Source organism: Typopeltis vanoorti, chromosome 11, assembly GCF_054136105.1.
Source record: "Typopeltis vanoorti isolate ZY-2024b chromosome 11, IOZ_Tvanoo_1.0, whole genome shotgun sequence".
Classification (NCBI taxonomy): domain Eukaryota; kingdom Metazoa; phylum Arthropoda; class Arachnida; order Uropygi; family Thelyphonidae; genus Typopeltis; species Typopeltis vanoorti.
This window is the reverse complement of record NC_143559.1, coordinates 78,112,545-78,135,327: the sequence shown is the minus strand read 5'-3', so window position 1 is coordinate 78,135,327 and position 22,783 is coordinate 78,112,545. Positions and strand designations below refer to the sequence as shown.

At 36.2% G+C, this 22,783-nt stretch overlaps 2 protein-coding genes across 5 annotated transcripts in view; one reads left to right on the top strand and one right to left on the bottom strand.

Annotated features, from left to right (window-relative positions):
• LOC150101770 (small nuclear ribonucleoprotein Sm D3-like) overlaps positions 1–12,907 on the bottom strand; it is a 31,452-nt gene extending 18,545 nt beyond the window's left edge. The window contains exon 1 of the mRNA XM_090400319.1: positions 12,445–12,907. Coding sequence (XP_090256445.1) covers positions 12,445–12,757 — 313 coding nt within the window. The 5' untranslated portion in view covers positions 12,758–12,907. The remainder of the gene's footprint in view (positions 1–12,444) is intronic.
• LOC150101769 (zinc finger SWIM domain-containing protein 7-like) overlaps positions 12,853–22,783 on the top strand; it is a 49,266-nt gene continuing 39,335 nt past the window's right edge. The window contains exon 1 of one of the 4 annotated variants that reach the window (XM_090400315.1): positions 12,853–12,976. The gene's annotated coding sequence lies outside the window, so the exon portion shown is untranslated. The other 3 variants (XM_090400317.1, XM_090400316.1, XM_090400318.1) reach the window with 3 other exon arrangements.

Here is a 22,783-nt window from a genome sequence, read left to right as displayed (position 1 = left end):
TCCAGTGTCAGTTATCATTTGTCGCATTTGTTTTTTGTTTGAAAAATCTACATACTTATCAAAGAAGATGATATTAGCACTGCAGTTATGCAGACAGTTGAGGGAATGTAGATTGCAGAGTTTGGTGAATAGTAAGAAAAGAGGCAATCTGATGGAGATCTTCAAGTTAGTTAAGTGATTTTACCAAATTAATACAGAAGAAATTATAAAAGGAGTAGAGAGTAAGATGGGAAGAACAAGAGGTCAACCCTGGAAGTTGTGTAAATATGTTGTGAAGAAGGGTGAGGAGTATTTTTCACACAGAGAGCGGAGCCCATTGCCAGAATGCATTGTGAATGTAGGTAGTTTAAATGAATTCAAGGTACAATGTGATAGACATGTTGCTAGTGAAGTGGACTTCCCATGGTGAGTCTAGTGACTCCATGGAGGTCACTGTAATAATAATAATAAATGATTTAATCACTAATTCTCTTCTTACAAAGACTTAAGAGGCTTTTGAAAAAAAAAAAAAAAAAAACGACGCCAGTCAGAAAAATTTGGAAGCCGATGATCTAATTTTTAATATATGGAACACAACTATAGTTGCATTGTCTTAATTCTACAGTGAAATTTATTAAAAAAAAAAAAAAAAAAAAAAAAATCTTAGTTAAGAAGAAACTACATGTCAATATTTATTTTATTAATTCCTGTAACATTTTCACTTTTTGCATGATTACATGAAACTTTGCTGTGTCATTATATTATTATTATTATTAACATCTGCCCTCCAAGGTTGTGTCTATCATATTGTACCTTGAATTCATTTACACTTCCCACTTTCACAATGCACTCCAATCTCCGTGAAAAATACCTGTCCTTCTTCACCACATCTTTACAAAACTTTCACAGTTGGCCTCCTGTTCTTCCCATCTTGCCCTTTTTATAATATCCTATATATTAATCTGGTAAAATCACTTAACTTGAAGATCTCCATCATACTGCCTCTTTATTTGAACTATACTTTCAATAACAAACTATTCATGACACCAAGCCTATGGGGAATTCAGGGTTTGATTTATGACAGCTCACTTAACAATGGTTTTCCAGGAGCCAGTTAGGTCATAAAAGCTGAAGTGTACTCTAATTGTCTTAAAAGTGAAAATCTATACTGACAACTTCTATTTGACCTGAACCCAGCTTGTTCTCCAAGTTTCTCTTCTAGCCTATTATAAGTATACATATATATATACTTCTTTCCTCTATAATTCTCACATTCAGTTTTACTTCCTGTTTCATAAATGGATACTATCAGATCTTGACTCCAATTATCATCTTTATCATACAACACTATCTTCTGATTCCTTTTACAGTACTCTTTCCTCTTTTTTTTTTAAATTACTTCTACATTACTCCACTTTATTACATTTTTCTCTGTATTCTCTCAGAGCACTTCTCTCTAAGCTGTGTGCACACATTGGGTCAAAAGGGAGTGTGTGCACGCACCCACCCACCTAATAACTGCATGAATAAAATTTTTGTTTTCAGAATTTCTAATTTTCAGCCAATTTTTGAATGTACTATAAAAACAAATCATCATCATCAAATTCCTGATATGTACCCTGAAGGAGTGTACAGGATATGATAATACTACATGAAAAACTTACATAATTACTAACTTCCTATCTACAATTTTCCTCCAAATTAATCTGTTACCCATCAAATCTGATAATGTTGGAATCTTGACAGGTAACAGGAATAAAAACAAATTATATGATAAATTACAGTATTCTTTCCTTTTTTTTAGTTACTTTTACACTGCTTCACTTTATTACATTTTTCTCTCAGAGCACATGCTGAGCAATGTTCCCTCTAAGCTGTGTGCATGCAAGCTGGTCAAAAAGGGGAGTGCATGCATGTGCACACCTAGTAACTGCATGCATAAAAATTTTGTTTTCAGAATTTTTAATTTTTAATCAAAAATTCAATAATTTTGGAATGTACTATAAAAACAAATTATATGATAAACCATACTTGTCACTTATTTAATAATTTTTACGAGCCTCCATAGCTCAGTAGGTGTAGATGAAGCCCTTTAATCGGAAAGACCTGGGTTCGATTCCTGTCCATGATGTGAGGAACTTTTACTTGGTCTCTTTCGGCTAAAGGCGAGTTATCCAGTCTCATACCGAGGTAGAGGGTTTTTTCACCTGGAAACTTGGGTTTTTCGTTCCTCAGAACAGGGAAACTGGCCCCGTGAATACACATGAATCTACGGTCATAAAATACATAATCCCTCTCAACCCATCCTAAGGGACAGGGGGAATTCCATACGAAATAAAAAATTAATTTCTACGTCTCCACTTCAATATTACTCTAACCCATTTCAACTCAATACACTCTAGTCTGCATCCTGTGGACGAACTGATTCTGATGTCAGCAAGTTGAAGAGGCATATTTGTTTACTATCTGTTGTCTAGACAATAAATCACTCGAACTCAAGCAAACTGTGATGGATTTTTGTAGTTAAGTGGACTTAAGTTAAACCCTCAAAATGCTACTATAGAAATTAAAATGGAAAAGAAATGCAAATTCATTTAAATTTGAGTGGCTGGACAAATGTGTTGAAATGGTAATGCCAACATTAAAGAACAACAAGTGTAATATTTAAATATGATGAGAATATCTAAATATTTGGCATGCGATGTAGAAGATCTTTTCATAAAGATGTTGTCACCAATATTAGACCCAACAAATTACGAGTTTGTGGCATGTAACTTTTGCTATTGTGAGCACAGGCTACCACACCCATTGAGTCTGAGACTGGAAACTTGTGCACAAAATGTTTCTCATGTGCAAATTGGCTGACAAAAATTAGAAGAAATATTGATGCTGACTCACTTAAGAGAAACCTTCAATATTATTTCTTCTTTTCCAGTTTTCTATATGAGGGAAATGAAAAAGATTGATTCAGCTAGAATTCTGATTTTTCTGCTCCCTTAGAGACAACTTCACTACATGCCAGTGAGTCTCTTAAGGTCTGATTCTTGTTATTGAACTATTTTTTTATTTTTCTCTTCAATAACTATATATTTCAGTCTACAATTCACCACTGAAGTCCACTTGACCTCAGTTCTTTGTAAAACTTGTGTATATATTCATTACTTATTTTTTCACGGTATTAACAACACCACAAACACTTTTATCAACAAGGATGTTTTATTAACGCTAATATTTCGCTGATTTTCAAATCAGCATCATCAGAGCACAACACACATGTAAACGCGACAGTGAGTGAAACAATATAACAGGTAACAGGTAACATATCAAAGTATACATCGAGACCCTACAATGACGCAAAAGAAAAAAGTCCGAAAATTACTAAAAAAAGTGACATCATGGCCCAAAGAAATCATCAGGAAAATAAAACCAATTCATGTTAAAACACCCCGCATTTATGGATTACCAAAAATCCACAAAACTAATGTTCCCCTACGCCCCATAGTTGATAGCATAGATAGTCCCACATATAAACTGGCCCGGCATTTAGCGAAGTCGCTTGCCCCTCTTACTGGCAACTCCTCTACTTTTGTAAAAAATTCTATCCATTTCAAAACACTGGTTAAAAATCTAATCCTAAAAAATTCAGACATAATGGTTAGTTTCGATGTCACCTCCCTATTTACCAATGTACCACTTATAGACACTCTTGAATTAATCAAGTCTAAATTTCCCCCAGATATTTTTTAATTATTTCAATTTACCATGAATGCAGGTTACTTTACATGGGGGGGGAAATTCTACAAACAGATTAATGGTACTGCTATGGGTTCCCCCCTCTCCCCCCCGTTAGCAAATTTTTACATGGAACACTTTGAAAACAAAGTACTTACCACAGCTACATACAAGCCACTAGTGTGGTTGCGCTATGTAGATGATGTGTTTGCCATCTGGCCCCATGGACAAGACACTTTGGATGCTTTTGTCACCTACCTAAACAGCCAACACCCCAAAATTCACTTCACAGTAGAAAAAGAATCAAATAACTGTTTACCATTTCTTGACACATTAGTCACCCGCCTTTCAGATGGATCACTATCTTTTTCTATTTACAGGAAGCCCACACACACAGGAAGATACCTACATAAACAATCACATCATCATCCAGTCCAACAGTACGGCATTTTAAAAACACTGACACACAGAGCCAGAGCCATTTGTTCTAACGATACAGCTCTGACCACTGAACTCCAGTACCTGCGCCATACGTTCTTAGCCAACGGCTACAATCCCTACAAAATAGAAAAAATACTACATAGGCCCATTACTTTGCCCCCCCCTAATACACAAGAATACAACATGACCATTTCTATTCCCTATATCAGAGGTACATCGGAAAAGATAGCCAAAGTATTGGTGAAACATGGCCTTCGCACCACCTTCAAGCCTCATGTCAAGCTGGCAACTCTGATCCGCTCACCGAAGGATAAACTTCACCCTTTAGCACACCCAGGGGTGTATGAAGTTCCATGTGACTGTGACTTGGCCTATTATGGGCAAACAGGAAGATCAGTGAACATCCGCCTGGAAGAACATGAAAGATACATTCGCTACTATTACTATGGCAAGTCGGGACTGGCAGACCACGCTTTGGACACTCCTTCACACAGGATTAGATGGAGAAAAACGAATGTGCTATTTAGGAGTCGTTATAGATCTGAAAGACTATTTTTTGAGTCAGCAATGGCTTTGAAGAATTCTCCCAACCTTAACAAATATGGTTGCATTAATTTGCCAAAAATTTGGGAGACGGTTATCCTAAGAAAAACTCTTGGATAACTGCTGCTGCTTTTTTTTTTTTTTTTTTTTTTTTTTTTTTCTGTTAGAGGGCGCCAAAAATAGGACTTTAGATCTTTTGTCTTTCTGCAATTATATTGTTTCACTCACTGTCGCGTTTACATGTGTGTTGTGCTCTGATGATGCTGATTTGAAAATCAGCGAAATATTAGCGTTAATAAAACATCCTTGTTGATAAAAGTGTTTGTGGTGTTGTTAATACCGTGAAAAAATAAGTAATGAATAACCAGCAACGCCTAAGCTTATCAGTTAGACTTGTGTATATATATTTTTCTTTTCAATATAGAAATTATTATTATTATTATTATTAACATTTGATCTCCATGGAGTCAGAAACTCATCATAAGAGGTACACACTATTGCACACAATGCTCATTCAACCATGCTTTAAACTGATTCAATGTGTCTACACCCACAACAAACTCAGGCAATGCATTCCACTCGCCAACCACTCTCCATGCAAAGAATCTACTTCTCACACCCTCCTTATACAGTTTCAGCAATGGCCTCTTGTTCTATTCCCCCCCCCCCATTATACGAAAATTCTCTTCCATGTCGACTTGATAACAACCCCTGACTAGCTTATATGTCTCAATCACATCCCCAGTCTTCCTCCTATTCATGAGGCTCTGCAACTCATATTCTCTCAATCTGTTCTTGCACTCCAAAGACCACTGACCACCTTAGTAAATCTTCTCTGGACCCTTTCCAACATATCCTCGTCACCATGAAAACCATGCGACCAAATCTGTGCACAATAATCCATATGAGGCCCGATCAAGATGGCATCATAACTTCTATTTCTGCATGTCAGGGTCCTCCACATCATTGCCATCATCTGATGTGATGTCTTCACAACTTGTGCAATGTGGCACCTGAATTTCAGGTCCTTGTTCACCATCACTCCTAGATCTTTCATCTCCTCTATTTTCATTAAAGTTTCCCCCACCAAGTGTAGATTTTGCATCCCATTGTTGCTTACCAAATCTCAAAACCTTATACTTTGCAACACTGAACTGACAGTTCCACTTACTTGCCCATTCATGCAATTGATTCTAGTCCTCTTGTAAGTCCATAACATCTGCTTGACTCTGCATTACTCTCCCCAGTTTTGCATCATCTGCATATCACTAGTTAAATATCCCAATATCATTAACATACAAATTTAACAACAATGGCCCCAAACCTGAACCCTGCAGCACACCACTAGTGAACTTTCGCTTTCGGGATATCGAACCCTCATATACAACTTTCTGATACCTATCCAACAGGCAGTCACTGATCCAACTCAGAAGTCTGTTATCCAATCCCATCTATTTCAATTTATTTATAGGCTTGTTAGTGGCAGTGCTAGAGCTTTTGCCGACCCACTCAATACACACCAAAAATCAAAACGACGTATAGGGCAAGGTTCAAAGTGCCGCCCAGGGTGGACCCCCCCCCCCAAGTCACGCCACTGGAGCTTGTCGTGTGGTAGTCTTTCAAAAGCCTTTGCAAAATCTCAGCATCACTGTATATGCATCTTCCCTGTCCAAGGTATTTGTCACCTTGTTATAGTACATAAGTAAGTTAGTGAAACATGATCTCCCCTTAACAAACCCAAGCTGATAACCACAGAGAATACTGCTGTTATCAACCCATTTCTGTATTATCCTATTTTTCACCAATCTCTCCAGTACCTTCACCACAACTCCAGATATACAGACTGGCCTATAATTTCAATCTACAGCACCACCTTCATGCAGTCAAGCAATTTTACCTTCCTTCCATTCCCCTGGAACCTGTGCTGTTGTAAGACTTGTAAGGATAAAATTGAGTATCGTGCGATAATAAAATTCTTTGCAAAAGAAGGTTTAATGTCAAAAGAAATTCATTCGAAGTTCATAAAAGTTTATGGGCAGTTTTCTCCTTCGTTTTCCACAATTAAGAAATGGGCTGCCAAGTTTAAATGTGGCTGTACCAGCCTTGAAGATGATTCACATGAGACGTCCAAAAAGTGTAACAACACCAGAAATCATTGATCAAGTGCACGATATGGTATTAGATGACCGCTGAGTCAAAGTGTGTGAAATTGCTGAGACTATAGGCATTTCAAAAGAACGTGTAGGATATATTTTGTATGAAGAATTGCAAAAGAAAAAGCTTTGCGCAAGATGGGTGCTGCACTTGCTCACAGATCAAAAACGCACTCGCATGAAAATCTCTGAACAGTGGTTGGAGCGTTTTAACAAGAATAAAACTGATTTTGTGCATCGATTTATTACTGTGGATGAGACATGGATTCACCAATACACACCAGAATCCAAACAGCAGTCAAAACAGTGGAGAGAAGCCAGTTGTTCAGTGCCAAAGAAGACAAAGTCAGTTCCATCTTAGCAGGAAAGGTGATGGCATCGGTGTTTTGGGATGCTAAAGGTATTTTGTTTATTAATTATCTTGAAAAGGGTAAAACAATAACCAGGGAATATTATTCCCATCTTTTGACCAGACTAGATGAAAAAATTCGTGAGAAAAGACCCGGTTTGCAGAAGAAAAAAAATCATCTTTCATCAGGACAATGCACCTGCCCACAAAGGTGTTTTGGCAATGGGAAAATTAAGGGATCTGTACTATGAATTGTGAACATCCACCCTATTCCCCAGATTTGGCTCCCTCTGGCTTCCATCTCTTCCCTAAACTAAAACTCTTCCTTGCTGGTCAGCGTTTTTCTTTGAATCAAGGTGATCGCAGCTGTAGAGGGGTATTTTGTAGATTTTACTGAGACCCACTACAAGGATGGGATAATGTCGCTGGAATAAATGTATTAGTCTTAAGGGAGATTATGTTGAAAATAAAAATAATTTTTAAATTATAAATTCGTTTTTTGGTTGTTAAGCCGAGAACTTTTCAGACCACCCTCAGTTTGCAATTGTATTATTCAAAATTCTTATAACAGGCTGGTTATGATATTCTATCATTATCTTTATCCCTTTTTACATATCTACAAAAGATTTCTTGAATTAATCATAGCATTTCCAGCTATTTGTAATTCAAATTTTACTTTACAATCTTTAATAAACAATTTAGTTAATGCTGGTTATATTTCTCATACTTAAAAGCTGATTTATCAGACTGATTCTGTTCCCATAGCCCCCCCCCCCCTGCAATGTTCAGAATTAAGGAAGCAACCAAGACAATGAGGCCCATGTCTTTAAAGTGCATATCTTCTTCTTCTATATATAATGATGCCTGTTTTTAGTTATGAAAAATCCTGCCACCTCTAAATGAGACTTGTTAACTTGTCTATGAGAACAACATGAGTTGAAAGGACTTGGGTTCAAATCCCATAAGGATGTTTGCAATTCTAACAGGATTTGAATCCAGGTCTTTTCAACCTCCAGTCACCATCAACACTAGATTGAAATTTCTATAAGTTATTTATCTAACTGATTCCATTTTATTTAGAGATTTACTTTCTTATAGGTCTACAGAATGCATATAATAAGAGTCCAAAAGATGCTCAAAATTCTACAAACTATATGGTTAACTAGAACATTATATTGAGCAATTTACAGCCTATACTTAAGTTGTAATCAGCACTAAGAAGTGAAGGTTGTACAAACAGGTGATTTGATGTAAAATAATGCAATAATAAATAATGTGTAATTCTGCATACTGTTATTCACCTCTATATAAAAACTGCAGGCATGAGACATTAAATCTTACATCAATATCGAAGATATGCATTAAACTCAATTCTTCACTTTATGAAGACGGTGCTATACTTCTAAATTAATTAATTACAGTCTTCAGGGCTAACTAAACAGTAACAAACCTAGTACTGATGTCAGCAATAAAAAAAAAAAAAAAAATGAAGACTGAAAAGAAAGAACATTTCCAAGAGCAAACTTATAGAACAAGAAAAACATTTCAGCCATTTAATTTACCATTTATGACTTGGCTAAATATTTGGTGAAGTTATTCAACCAAGTTTTAAGGTCTAGAGAAATTCCTAATGCCTGGAAACTGGGAAGAATAACTCCCCATACATAAAAAAGGCTGCATTCAGGAATGTGCATATATTAATATTATTATTACATGACACCTACTCTACAATTCTCTGTCTCCACCAACTACAACAAACTGCAAATACACAAACCACTAGTATTTTTACAGACAATCACAAACATCCATGCCTACGGCAGGATTCGAATCTGCAGCCTTTTGGCTGGAGAGCAGATATGTTAACAACTCTAAACCCATAATCTCACTAAATCATGCATATAAATTATTTATCAGAATTATACAAAACAGAATTAAAGCAACTTATGAACAACATTTAAGAGAAGAGCAAATGGAATTTAGGAGAGGGTGATCTACAAAGTGATGCAAATCTATAGTCTTTTGCAATTAGCTGAACTGATGTAAGAAAAAAAACAGAAATATATACTGCTGCTTATTAAGCAAGCATTTACCTCAATAAACAGAAATAAATTGTTCGAAATTTTAGAAAAAAACAACAACTAAATATCCTCCTCCAATACTATAAAAATACTATTAAATTAAAAATGCCAAAAAATTATATTCTTGTTTAATCTTTTATCCAAGTGTAACCAAACTTTGCACACGCAGTATCTTCATGACTAGGCTGTTTGCATACAGAGGCTAATAATTTCACATTAATTGCCTTAGCATCCAAAATGAGAAGCATTCATCCTTTCTAGTGTTTATAAGTGTTTAGTAATCTACTTACTTATTACAATAAAGTGACTGCTTCCTTGGACAGAGGAAAAGGATACACAGTAACATACTTGGATTTCGCAAAGGCTTTTGATAGAGTACCTCATGATAGGTTGACAGTCAAACTAAAGCAGATGGGGTTGGATATTAGATTGGTGCATTGGATTGGAGACTGGCTATCTGATAGGTATCAACAAGTTGTGCATGGGGGAGTGATATCCAGGAAAAAGGAAAGTCACTAGTGGAGTGTCTCAGGGGTCTGTTTTAGGTCCATTGCTGTTTAACTTGTATATTAATAATATAGGTAAAGATTTGGATTGGGATATTCAGTTGTTTGCAGATGAAGCAAAGTTGGGACGAACCATAAAGAGTAGTGAAGATGATGTTGTGGCCTTACAGGAAGACTTGAATAGACTGAGTGATTGGGCACGGAAATGGGGATGTGTGTTCAATGTTGCAAAATGTAAGGTTTTAAAATTTGGAAAATAAAGATGGGTTGCAGAATTTATGCTTGGTGAGAATATATTGTTGGAGGTAGAGGAAATAAGAGATCTGGTGGTGATAGTGGATAAGGATCTAAAATTTAGGGGACACATAGCCAAAATTGTGAAGACAACACAAAGGCTTCTGGGAATGATGGGGAGGACACTGACATGTAGAAGTAGGGAGATTCTTATTTTGTTGTATAAGGCTTTGATTAGGTGACACATGGACTACTGTGTCCAGATTTGGTCACCGGGTTTTCAGAAGGATGAAGAGATGTTGGAAAGGGTCCAAAGGAGACTGACTAAGGTAGTTTCTGACCTCTGGAATGTTGTGAGGAAAGATTGAGAAGATATAATTTGCAGAGTCTAGTGGACAGGAGGAAGAGGGGAGATATGATAGAGACCTACAAGTCGGTAAGGGGTTGTTATAGGATCAATGCCAGAGAAGTTTTACAGAGAATAGTGGGAGATCAGGGGAGAACCAGAGGTCATCCCTGGAAACTGTATAAAGAGGGTGTGAGTAGGGGAGTGAGAGGCAAGTTTTTTTTCGTGCAGAGTTGTGAATGATTGGAATGCCTTGCCTGAAAATGTGGTGTCTGCAAAGAGTTTGAATGTGTTTAAAACACGGTATGATGAGCTGTGTGTGTGTGTGTGTGATAAAAGGACCTCCCAGATGAGTCTTTGACTCCATGAGGTCTTGGGGTGGTAATAATAGTAATAATAATAATAACGCTATGCATTATGGGAAGGGGCCACTACCCATACTGGTTTCGATCTTTATTTGAGGTCTCATCAGTGGTAACCCGACCCAGAAGAGATATCAAGGCTGAAGTAATTCAGAAAAAGGAAAAATGCCATGGCAACAATAACATTTAGAGCTGTTAAAACTGTGAAATATCATTTGAGAGAGAGAGAGGGGGGGGGGGGATCACGCAGGAAAGTCCACTTCACCATATTTATTTAACCTGTACCTGGAAGAACTAATAAGTCTATTTCAGAAAACAAGGAAATAACTGCAAATGGACAAAATTTACATCTTATAAAAGATGCAGATGATATAGTATTATTTAGAGATAATAAGAAAAACTTAAAGCATATAATTGAAAACCTACATAAAAGCAGTAAGGGCTATGCAATGCATATACATTTTAGTAAAACTGAAACAATGGCAATAGGCAGAAATGAAAAAGAACTTAACTTAGAAGTGGAAGGAAATAACTGGAATAGGTTAAAATTTTCAATTACCACAGTACCACAAATCTCAGAAGTTGGGCTTGCACATCGTGGCATCAAGACAACAGGAAGGATACATACCTAGTTTGTAGCAGTAGTTTTAAACATGAACATCTGTTCAAAAAGAGAGTTGAAGCCCTACTGAACTGTCCTAATTTAAAGCAGCACGATAGCCTATCCACTCCTAAAAGTTTGCGTGATTCTCATCCTTAAAGTAAATTTATTTTAATGTTTTCTTTTTTTAAATGATAATTCAATTGTAGAATGTGTCTTCATAGTGTACTTGTTTTTATTGATTAATTAATAAAGCAGAGGACAAATGTTCAACTGACAGTCTTATGGATTACTTATGTGATCAGCTGTTAACAAGTGATTATGTAAGTTCTAAAGAAACTAAAGGGAGTGAACAGATGGTATCAACGATAAAATCATATTACAAATGAATATATATTACACACTGGCATAAGAGGAACCAAACATGATTAGAAATAATTCATCACGTCCAAGACTCAAATCTTGGATGTCACGACCACATCCTATGTTCAAATTTAAAAATACAAATCTTTTGTTTGAGCTATCCATGATTTATTCAATCACCCATTTGTTCGTTAATATATGCAACATATAAACTTGATTTTAAATGACTCATACACTGAAATGTACAGTTCAAGCATAATTTTCTTGTCAAGTATCTTCTTAGTTTGTACCATTGATCATTTGGTATATGTTCGTAAATGGAATGTATAAAAAACACTTACTCAACAGATTTTATATGCTTACTAAAAATTTTTATTTTTATTTTTTTAAAAAAAAGGTAGTAGTTTCACTAAAGAGATCAGAAATTAATTATTCATAAATAAGCTACTTTTTTTTTTATTTTGTTCAGCACAAAAGGTAAGGTATGACAGAAAACTGCAGAAAAATAAAGGTTAAGTAATTACCACATGCATGCCAAAAAAATGCATCATTAATTCTACGCAGTTAGCTCAAGCCAAAATATTTTTGTGATTCCAGGTGGATCATCTAAATAATAACAGTAATGTTCAATTAATACCACCAATAAATCACTATTAATGTATTATAAATTAAATTCAATCTGGAACTCCAATTAATATGAATGTCAACATGGAGTAATTAAGTTTTAGTAATCAATATTAACATGGGTTCTACTTACCTTGGGCTCGCAAAATACCAGATTTTCCCCGACCTCCCTGAATTCCACGTCTGTCTGTTTTTCTGAACATCGGAGCATTCTTCAACATATCAGGCAAAATTAAAAATCTGATTTTGCTTCCTCTGATATACACATTTTCCATTTGTGTAACTCTACCATCTCTGTGGGTAACAGTAATACTGGACATTTGGCAGTTCATGTTGTCTTCTGCTTCCACTAACTTACCACGATAAATTTCGCCAGTATTTGTTTCTAGAGTAATAGTATGACCTTCCGCTTCGTGCAAAATTTTAATAGGGACCCCGATAGACATTTTTTCCTAATAATACAAAAAATATGAGAAAAGTATATAAAATGATAACACTAAATCTAATTTTGTGAGCAATCAAAAATTACGCTAGAACGTATCACGATTATTATATTGCCGCCTTCCGTAGATACAGTATGTACAAAGAACCGTAAAGTATTATTCGTTCATATGCTGCAAGTTTCGCACTTTCACTTGATTCAATGTTTTCGTTTCCATAAAAAAGTAAGCCTTTACAGTGAATTATACACCACGTTTATTTAATTTTTTTGGTCTGTATGAAAATTTACTTTCATTTTAAGCTACAGTTTATATGTAAAATTTTTGGGTGCTATTTTTTTGCTTTCAATATTTACGATCTGCTATGTAGGATATTTTTGTAGAAATAAGCGGTAAATTTTGATTTTTGTAAAGCAGTAAATGCTGTTTATTTTCATTGAAAATAAATAACGAATGTAAAAGTATTTTTGATGCTGCTATATGAGTTTTATTTTGCATTTAATGTAATAATAGTATATGATTTTAAAAGAAAAAGGTTAGAACTCCCATTCTTTGCCATGTTACACACTAGAATTAAATCTGGAATTGAGCATTAGCACAAACTATTAATTACACAGTGGAAAGAAGGTTTGTTAGGTGAAAACAAGAAATTTTGTGTAAAAAATTAGGTGAGTGATTGTAAATGATGTCATAAATGACTATATCGAGTGACACTTTAACTTCTCATTTGATGACTGGTTGTTGAGACTATTATTGCACCAGGATCACTGATTTGCGAAAGGCAGCGAGGAAAACAAGGCTAGGGGTAAAGATATGCTTATTCACATGACAGAAGAATCACAAAAATGCATACTAATTATTTTCCCACTAGCTACAGAAGTGAAATTCTTAGGACTCTTTTATGCAGAAAGCTTACATTCTTTGTACACATTTATCATCTTGCGCCATTGCATCAGTGGCTCACCCAGAGGGGGGGGATAAGGGACCCTGGCACCCCCAAAGAAAAAGGAAAAAAAAAAAAAAAACACTAGAAAATTTTCCAAAAATCTTTTCCTAATTAAAATTCATATGTTTATATTTTTATTTATGTTGTGTCATGTCTTCTATTTCTATACTACTTTTGAATTAGCTGTCACATAAGGTGAATACCCTATAGCTCTTGGGAATCATGGCTGCTGTGAACACAAGTTGAACAAAGTAGTACTTGGGTGGACTGAGCGCTACTGCATTTTCCCAGAGCCGTGCCTATGGTGATCATGGGTATCATGTATTGCTAATCATTGCAGATGCTCAGTCATAGGTTGTATGTGATGTGTAGTGTGTATTCTCAAATTCCTCCCTCCCCAAGATTAAATCCTGAGTGTGCCACTGCATTGAATAGCCTTCACACTCTACCACTACAAAATGGGATGTGGATTGATAAATTTAAGGTTGTTGTGGCCCCTAAGCTATATTTTTTAAGCTGCCACTACTGAGTAAATTTCAGGTTATCAATATTGAGGTAAAGGTTTCTCAGTTGAAGTTTACTCAATTTCCCATATATCTTCTGCTCACTCACAGTGTCAGTCAGTCTCTCCTTCCTTTCCACTGCACTCAAACTTTGTATGATGTCACATTTACAAGGATGAAATACTTTATTTAATATCTTAACTGTTTCCCATTTCACCAACTAGTGTCATCCTGTAATCATTCTTCTGTTGGCTACATATTGAAAGAACTCTGTAGGATTTTTTTTTTTTTTTGATGGGTAGTTCATTCACTTTTGTTACTCTTATTGACTGAGTCACCTTCCTTACATTGTTCTTTGTACTCCTCTGCAGCTGATTATTATGCAGTCTCTATCCTTCGGTCTCTAGATTGCATGCTCAGTCTCTTCATTCATCCATTTCACACCAACCTTATTTAGTCATCTGACCCTTGGAATACATTTAGATGTTGCTTCTACCAAATAGTTTTTGAATAGCACCCAAGCAGCATTGATCTCCTTTCTATCCAACTCCTCATTCCAAGATATAACTGCAAGCTGTCTCCTGAACTTTTCATAATCACCAGCCTTGTAGTTCCACACGTATTCTTTCCTCTAAGAAGTCTCCCATATGGCTGGCAACACTCAAGTTATCACTTTATGGTCACTCTCTCTCTCTCTCTCTCACTAACCTCCTGTGATGAGAAGAGCCAACCCTCAATCCTCATGTGCCCTCTCTCTCTTACAGCTAACTGGCTTATACATTTTATTATCACTGCCCTCCATATTAACAGGTCTATAGCAACATCATCCAACTAAATATTTCATTCTATCCATTTCTACCTTATATCATACTGTCTCAAATCCGCTGTTACTGCTTCTCTTCCCTCCCTCCCCCATTGCATGGGCACAACTTTTGTAGTGAGATGTTTTTCTGTTGCTTACATACCTATGGAAGGATCATTAACGATGAATTTTGGTGGATTGTGGGTGGTGGAGATATAGAGTTGTAGAGTAGATGCCCTCCCTCGATAAGTCAAGTAATAATAATAATACATTTCTGGACACACTGTAAAATAACTAAGGGAAGTAGAAAATGGAACCATATAGGACGAGTTTCTGTTTTTCTTGTCTTTGAAGTAAAACTTTGAAAAACTTCTATTGTTCATCATGGTACTTTGCAGTGGTGGTTTGTTCATAAGGGCTGCATTGAATGCAGCTTCAGCGTTGATTATACCAGCCTTTGAGTATACTACTTGTCAGTATACTCAAAGCTGGAGTTGCATTCAATGCAGCCCTTTTGAATGAGCTGCACTGGTACTTCGTAAAAATATATTAATTTTCTTCAAACATAGATGAACATCTTTATGTTTCTGCCATTTAAGTTTAAACAATGTTATTTGTAGTAATATACAATAATGCTGTGAACATATAAAATGGTTTGATGAACAGAAGAAATGCTGATACTTATGCTATGGAGTGTATTATTGCCAGCTGAGGGTGGAACTTTAATAGACTTAAATAGGAATAGGTTTTCAAATATGTTGCTGAAATGAGTTACAGTATTTCATTGTTGGCAGAAATAGAGCACAGGCAGGGCCACCAGGCTGCACTGAATGCAACTCGAATTAGGCTTTAACTCTATTTTTCAATTTTTCATTTTATTCATTGAAATTATTTTGTTGAAAATATTATCTATATGAAGAAAAAGGATTTTCTTATCATCTGGGTATCACCAGATGATAAGAACGATGTAGTTTGAAGTCTCATTTGTAGAAAACTCACACTAATCATTATTGTTATGATTATTATCATTAGACCTCCATGGAGTCAAAGACTCATCATGGGAGGACCCTGTGTTATACACACAGCTCATCATTCTGTACCTTAAATACATTCCCATTCTCTGCAGAAACTACAGTCTCAACCTGCCTCTTGCTCCTTTGTTCATACTCTTCTTATACAGCTTCCAGGGATGAACTCTTGTTCTCTGCCCATTTCCCACTTTTTGTTGAAAACCTCTTCATCTGATAAGAATCTTTACCAATTTGTATGTCTCCATCATATCTCCTCTCTTCCTATCTATCCACTAGATGTTGTAAATTGCATCTTCTCAACCTTTCTTCATACTCAGTATTCCAGAGACCAGAAACTACCTTAGTCAATCACCTCTGGACCAGTGGCGGCTCATGGCTTGAAATCGTGGGGGGGGGGGGGGCACTGCAACTTTCGAAATATACATACGCACTGTAAGTACAGTGTATGTGTTTGGATAAAATATCAAAATTATGGTAAAAATTTAAAAAAAAATTAAACATGAAAAATATTGTTTATTATCCATAAAATTATACACTTTGGTATAATTCAAAATTACTTAAAAATAAAATATATTCTTCTTGTTTTGTTTCATGAAAAAATTATCGATAAAATTATACAGTTTAGTATAATTCAAAATTACTTAAATATAAAACTTATTCCTGTAATTGTAATTAAAGGAATGGATTTACAATTTTTGGACATTACAATTAAATCCTTTAATTGTAATGTCCAAATATTTAAAGAGACGGAGTGAACATGATAAGCACTATGAACACTTTACTACTGGCGCAAACTGCATATACACAACAGTGGAAATGCACGACAGACTGTGCTGCATTATGCTAATAGCTTGCATCTCACTATGACGTGCATATGCTTGCGCGCGTAGCAATATGACACTGTCATAAACACAGTGCTGCTAGTGTCTTGTAGCACTTAGGAGGGCAAACGATTTTTATTATTTTTTATACAAAATAAGAGAATTGTATAGGATTGTTGATGATAAAATTAAATATTACAAGCAAATATAAATAAATTAATAAATATATTTATATATCAAGAAAAATTGGAGGTGCTGCAGTTCCGCAGTGCCTATGCATGAGCCACCCTTGCTCTGGACCCTTTCCCGTACCTCTTCATTCTTTTGAAAAACCAGGTGATCAAATCTGTGCACAGTACTTCATATGTGGACTAATCAATGCCATAAGCGCCTCCATAGCGCAATTGGAAGAACGATGGTACGTTGCGTCCTTCAATTGGAAAGCGCCTAAGTTCGAGTCTCATCATGACGGGAGGAATCTTTATATGGACTTTTTCAATCGAAGGTGAGTTAGCTGATCTCATACAGAGGTAGCAGGGTTTTTTCTCCCGGAAACTCGGGTTTTTCATCCTGTATACAGACAAATCAGCCCTTTAGAACACATGCAATTTACAGACAAAAAAAATACTAGTTGTGGTGGTGGTGGGCGGTAGATGGCGCTGATGTGGATGATTAGTAGTAGAGGTTCGGTGTAGTGGTGGAGATGGGTTGTACAATGGGTGTCCTCCCGCAATGAGTCTTCGGACTCCTTGGAGGTGTCACGAATAATAATAATAATATACAGTTGAATTCAGAATCTTCAGTCCTCATCTTTGCAGCTGTTGTGTTATCCTCACAATTTGAGTAGTGTCCTCTAAATTTTAGATCTCTATCTACCATTATGCTCAGATCTCTTATTTCCTCCACATCTTCCAATATATCCCCATCAAGTGCATTCTCTACAATCTTTCTCTTCCAAATTTTAAAACTTGACACTTTGCAAAATTGAACCGGTAACCCCACTCATACCCATTCACTCAGTCTATTCAAGTCCCCTTGTAAAGCTACAATATCTGCCCTATTTCTCAGCTTTGCATCCTCTGCAAACAACTGAATATCCCCATTCAAACTTTCCCCAATATCATTAACATACAGGATAAACAGCAGTGGTCCTTAAATAGACTCTTGAGACACACACACCGTTAGTTACTTTCCTTTTCTGGGATAATGCTCACCTGTACACAACTTGCTGATACATATAAGACATTCAGTCTCCAATCCAATATACTAATCTAATATCCAGCCTCATCTGTTTAACTATTAACTTATCATGGGGCAATCTATTAAAAGAATTTGTAAAATCTAAGTATACTACTGTGTATTCATCTTCCTTGTCCCTTATTGTAATAAGTAAGTAGATTACCATAACATGACCTTCCTTTAGCAAATTTGTGCTGTCCATCAAAGAGAATGCCACTGTTGTCAGCCTAATTCTGGATCTCACTAATCTCTCCAACACCTGATGCATTTGAAGCTTCAGTTCTGTCACCTCCCTCATGAAGCAGTTCAATTTTGCTTTCCTTTCACTCATTTGGAACTAGACTCAATGTAAGACTCCTGTTAAACAGCCAGCCGAGTGGTTAGCTTATCTACTCTCCAGCCAAGAGGCTGTGGATTATAATCCTGCCAAGAGCGTGGATGTTTGTGATTATCCTACTAACCAATTCCATATGTACTGCTGCGTCCTGGTGCAGTATGTAAGTGTAACAACACCAAAGGTCATAACCTTTGATGTCTTTGTGCCATAAAAATCAAATAAAAGAAAATCCTATTAAACAAGTATGCCAAGCATATGTCAACTCCCTAGCATGTTCCCTCAAAATACACAGTGATATATCTTCAAGTCCCATAGCCTTATTAACATGTTTACTCTCTTTCCCATATATATACGAGGGTGGTCTGAAAAGTTCTCACTCTTGACCATAGATGGCAACACTTTTGGCAATATTTTTTTTTCTTAGTTGGTACATCTGTCATAAGATCCATGTGAAATTGCAAGTCATTCTAACAAGTAGTTTGTTTTATATAGCTGTTTGAAGCCAAAGTCTTGTCTGTATCCCTTGAAATGGATAAAATTGAGTATCGTGTGGTTATAAAATTCTTTGTAAAAGAATGTTTAATGCCAAAAGAAATTCATTCGAAGTTCATAAAAGTTTATGGACACTCTTCTCCTTCGTTTTTGACAATTAAGAAATGGACTACCGAGTTTAAATGTGGCCGTACCAGCCTTGAAGATGATCCATGTGAACAACGTCCAAAAAGTGTAACAACACCAGAAATCTACAATCAAGAGCCAAGAGGCTCTTGATTGTAGTAATAATATATATGGGCACACCTTTCTGGCAATTCAAATAGTAAAGTAGTTTGGTTCACTTAAACCTTGGTATTATCCAGGTTACCTACTCACTGATGAGACTTCAATAAAGGTCGAAACCGGTCTGGGTAGTGACCTTCCCCTCATAATGTAAAACAGTAATACATCTCCTAGGAGCTGCATTTTACATTATGAGAAAATATTAAGGACAGTGATTGAAACTTGCTCCACCTTTGCTTTGAGTTGCCCTAGTGTTGTACCAACTTCGACGAGTTGACTTACGCAGACTCGCTGAAAGTTCTTCGGCATGAAACTCTTAGATTTCAATCGTCGAGTTTCTTATTTGGCTTTGAAATAATGAGGGATTTATTATCCCCTTAACTTAACACCAGAAATCATTGATCAAGTGCACGATATGGTATTGGATGACCTGCGAGTCAAAGTGTGTGAAATTGCCAAGACTATAGGCATTTCAAAAGAACTTGTAGGATATATTTTGCATGAAGAATTGCAAATGAAAAAACTTTGCACAAGATGGGTGCTGCACTTGCTCACAGCAGATCAAAAATGCACTCTCATGAAAATCTCTGAACAGTGCTTGGAGCATTTTAAGAAGAATAAAACTGATTTTGTACATCGATTTATTACTATGGATGAAACTTGGATTCACCATTACACACCAGAATCCAAACAGCAGTCAAAATAGTGGACAGAAGCCGGTTGTTCAGCGCCAAAGAAGACAAAGTCGTTTCCATCTTAGCAGGAAAGGTGATGGCATCAGTGTTTTGGGATGCTAAAAGGATTTTGTTTATTAATTATCTTGAAAAGGGTAAAACAATAACTGGGACATATTATTCCGATCTTTTAACCAGACTAGACGAAAAAAGTCTTGAGAAAAGACCTGGTTTGCAGAAGAAAAAAATCATCTTTCATCAGGACATTGCACCTGCCCACAAAGGTGTTTTGGCAATGGGAAAATTAAGGGATCTGCACTATGAATTGTTGGAACATCCACCCTATTCCCCAGATTTGGTTCCCTCTGACTTCTGTCTCTTCCCAAAACTAAAATTCTTCCTTGCTGGTCAGTGTTTTTCTTCGAATCATGAGGTGATTGCAACTGTAGAGGGTTTTTTTGCAGATCTTACTGTGAACCACTACAGGGATGGGATAATGACGCTGGAGCATTGCTGGAATAAATGTATTAGTCTTAAGGGAGATTATGTTGAAAAATAAAAATAATTTTAAATTCGTTTTTTCATTGTTAGGCCGAGAACTTTTCAGACCACCCTCGTATCTCTTGTTCACTTGCAGTCACTCTTTCCACCTCTTCTGCCACTCTAAACTCTGCATGATATCACATTCACAAGGATGTGAAATACTTTTTTATGAAGTGCTCATTTGATATCTCAACTATATCCTATGCAGCAGTTGTTCTTATACCATTTTCTCCAATCAGTGTCATCCTTCCATAATCATTCTTTATTTTTGCTGGCTACATATCGAAAGAACTCCCTAGGATTCTTTTTTGGATTCATTAGCTAACTGGTGCTCATACTTCACTTTTGCTACCCTTACCAACTAAGTCACCCTCCTTGCCTGTTCTTTGTACTCCTCATGAAACTGATTTTTTACTCATCGTATGTTGCTTCCATAATGCCTTCTCTCTCTTTCTCTGCCTGTATTGCATGCTTAATCTCTTCATTTATCCATTTCACACCTATCTTATTTAACCTTCTGACCCTCAGAATATATTTAGACATTGTTTCTACTAGATTGTTCTTGAATAGTAGCAAAGTAGCATTGATCACCTTTCAACTCAACTCCTCATTCCATGATATGGCTGTGATTTGTCTCCTTTCTTCATAATTACTAACCTTGTAGTTCACATATATCCTTTCCTCACAGAAGTCATTGTATTGTTGGCAGTCACCCAGGTAATTACTTCATGGCCACTCTCACCCACCAGTGAGTGAGAGTGGCCATGAAGTATCTGACATTCCTCTGATGAGATGATCAAATCTAAGACCCTGAATACATCCTTTATCATATACTGCCTAAAGTAGTTATCCCTCAAAAACTGAAGAAATTAATTTTCTATGCTGCCACCCTGGTATGTTAAGGACTAGTGTATCCTCTATCCATCCCAGAGGCTGCAGGTTCGAATCCTGGCAGGAGCATGGATGTTTATGATTGTCCTGCTAACTCTCTATAGAAAGGGATTCTGTGATCTACCATCTCTAGCAGAAGGCTTCACTCTCAAAACTGTATGAGGTATGGGAGTGATCATATGGTGTCATAGTGAAGTCAAATGTGAATAAGTAACTACTTCCACATGCTGTCTTGTCATCCCAGTCTATATTACTATAATTAAAATTCTGCCATACATACATACATAGCTCATGGCAAAAACATGATGTTAAAAAAGAGAATCACGATGTCATTATATATTAACAGGATTGAAGAATTTAAAATATTTTAAGTTAAAAACTTTGAAGGAAAACATAGATCTAATCCAAGGAGTTTGAAAATTAAAATACCAGTTAAAGGTAAAAGTCTTAATATGTTATAATAAGGAAAAAAAAACCATATCATTATAAATTCAGATCTAAGTTCGTAATCCAGGTCACAACTTCAGGAGCCGCTTGTAAAAAGTCATTCTGATAAGCACGGAAGGTGCATTCTTTTACAGTATGTTGCATAGTCTGTCGTGGAGCACCACAGTCACATTCTGGAGATGTTTGTCTGTTTCATTTATAGAGAGTATCTCCACGTAGGCCATGGCTTGTCTGAATCTTATTTAGTACTGTCCAGGTTTTGTGAGGTAGATCTGATCCTGTAATGATTTGATCACCTTTAAAGATGTTATGCAAATGTTATTTCGTATTTTCCTTCCATGTTTCCTCCCATTTTGATAAAGGATTAAACTTATTTAGCACTAGTTCTTCTGCTCCTCGTAGTGATGGATGGCGAGATTTCAATCTATTGATGTTAAGAGTTGAGAGATCCTGATGAATAGGTATGTTTGGATTACCAGCAATTTTTGAAATTCACGGACTAAAAAATTCAATCTATGTAGTTCTGTAGGAATAATGCCTGCTAAAAGAGGTAACCAATTCTTCCATAACGATCACTCTTTTCCTAATATTATAGCATGAGGTATATAATGTGCAGGCTAGAAAAGTGACAGATTTGATTCGGAAGGAAAAGCACAATATGATAGGACATTAGTCAATCAGGAGAAGTTCTTCTTACTTGTGTGGCCAGTACGAGGAGGAATGATTACAAAAGGATGGCACTGGCAGATAGTGATGGTAGTAAAGTAACTACTGCAGAGGAGATAGTGAATTTGAATTATTAAATGATTACTTTGTGAGTATGTCATACTGGTGAGAGTGGTATAGTACAAAGTCCAGAGGGGGGAGAGAGAGAGGAATAATAGAATGGTAGGCTCAAAGTGATCAATTGGAGGTGTTGAGTAGGCTTGATATTAATAAGGTTGATGGGTTAGATAATATATTGTTGTGGTGATTTTTAGGGAATGTGCAAAGGAGTTGCCCATGTCCTTGAACTGTTTTA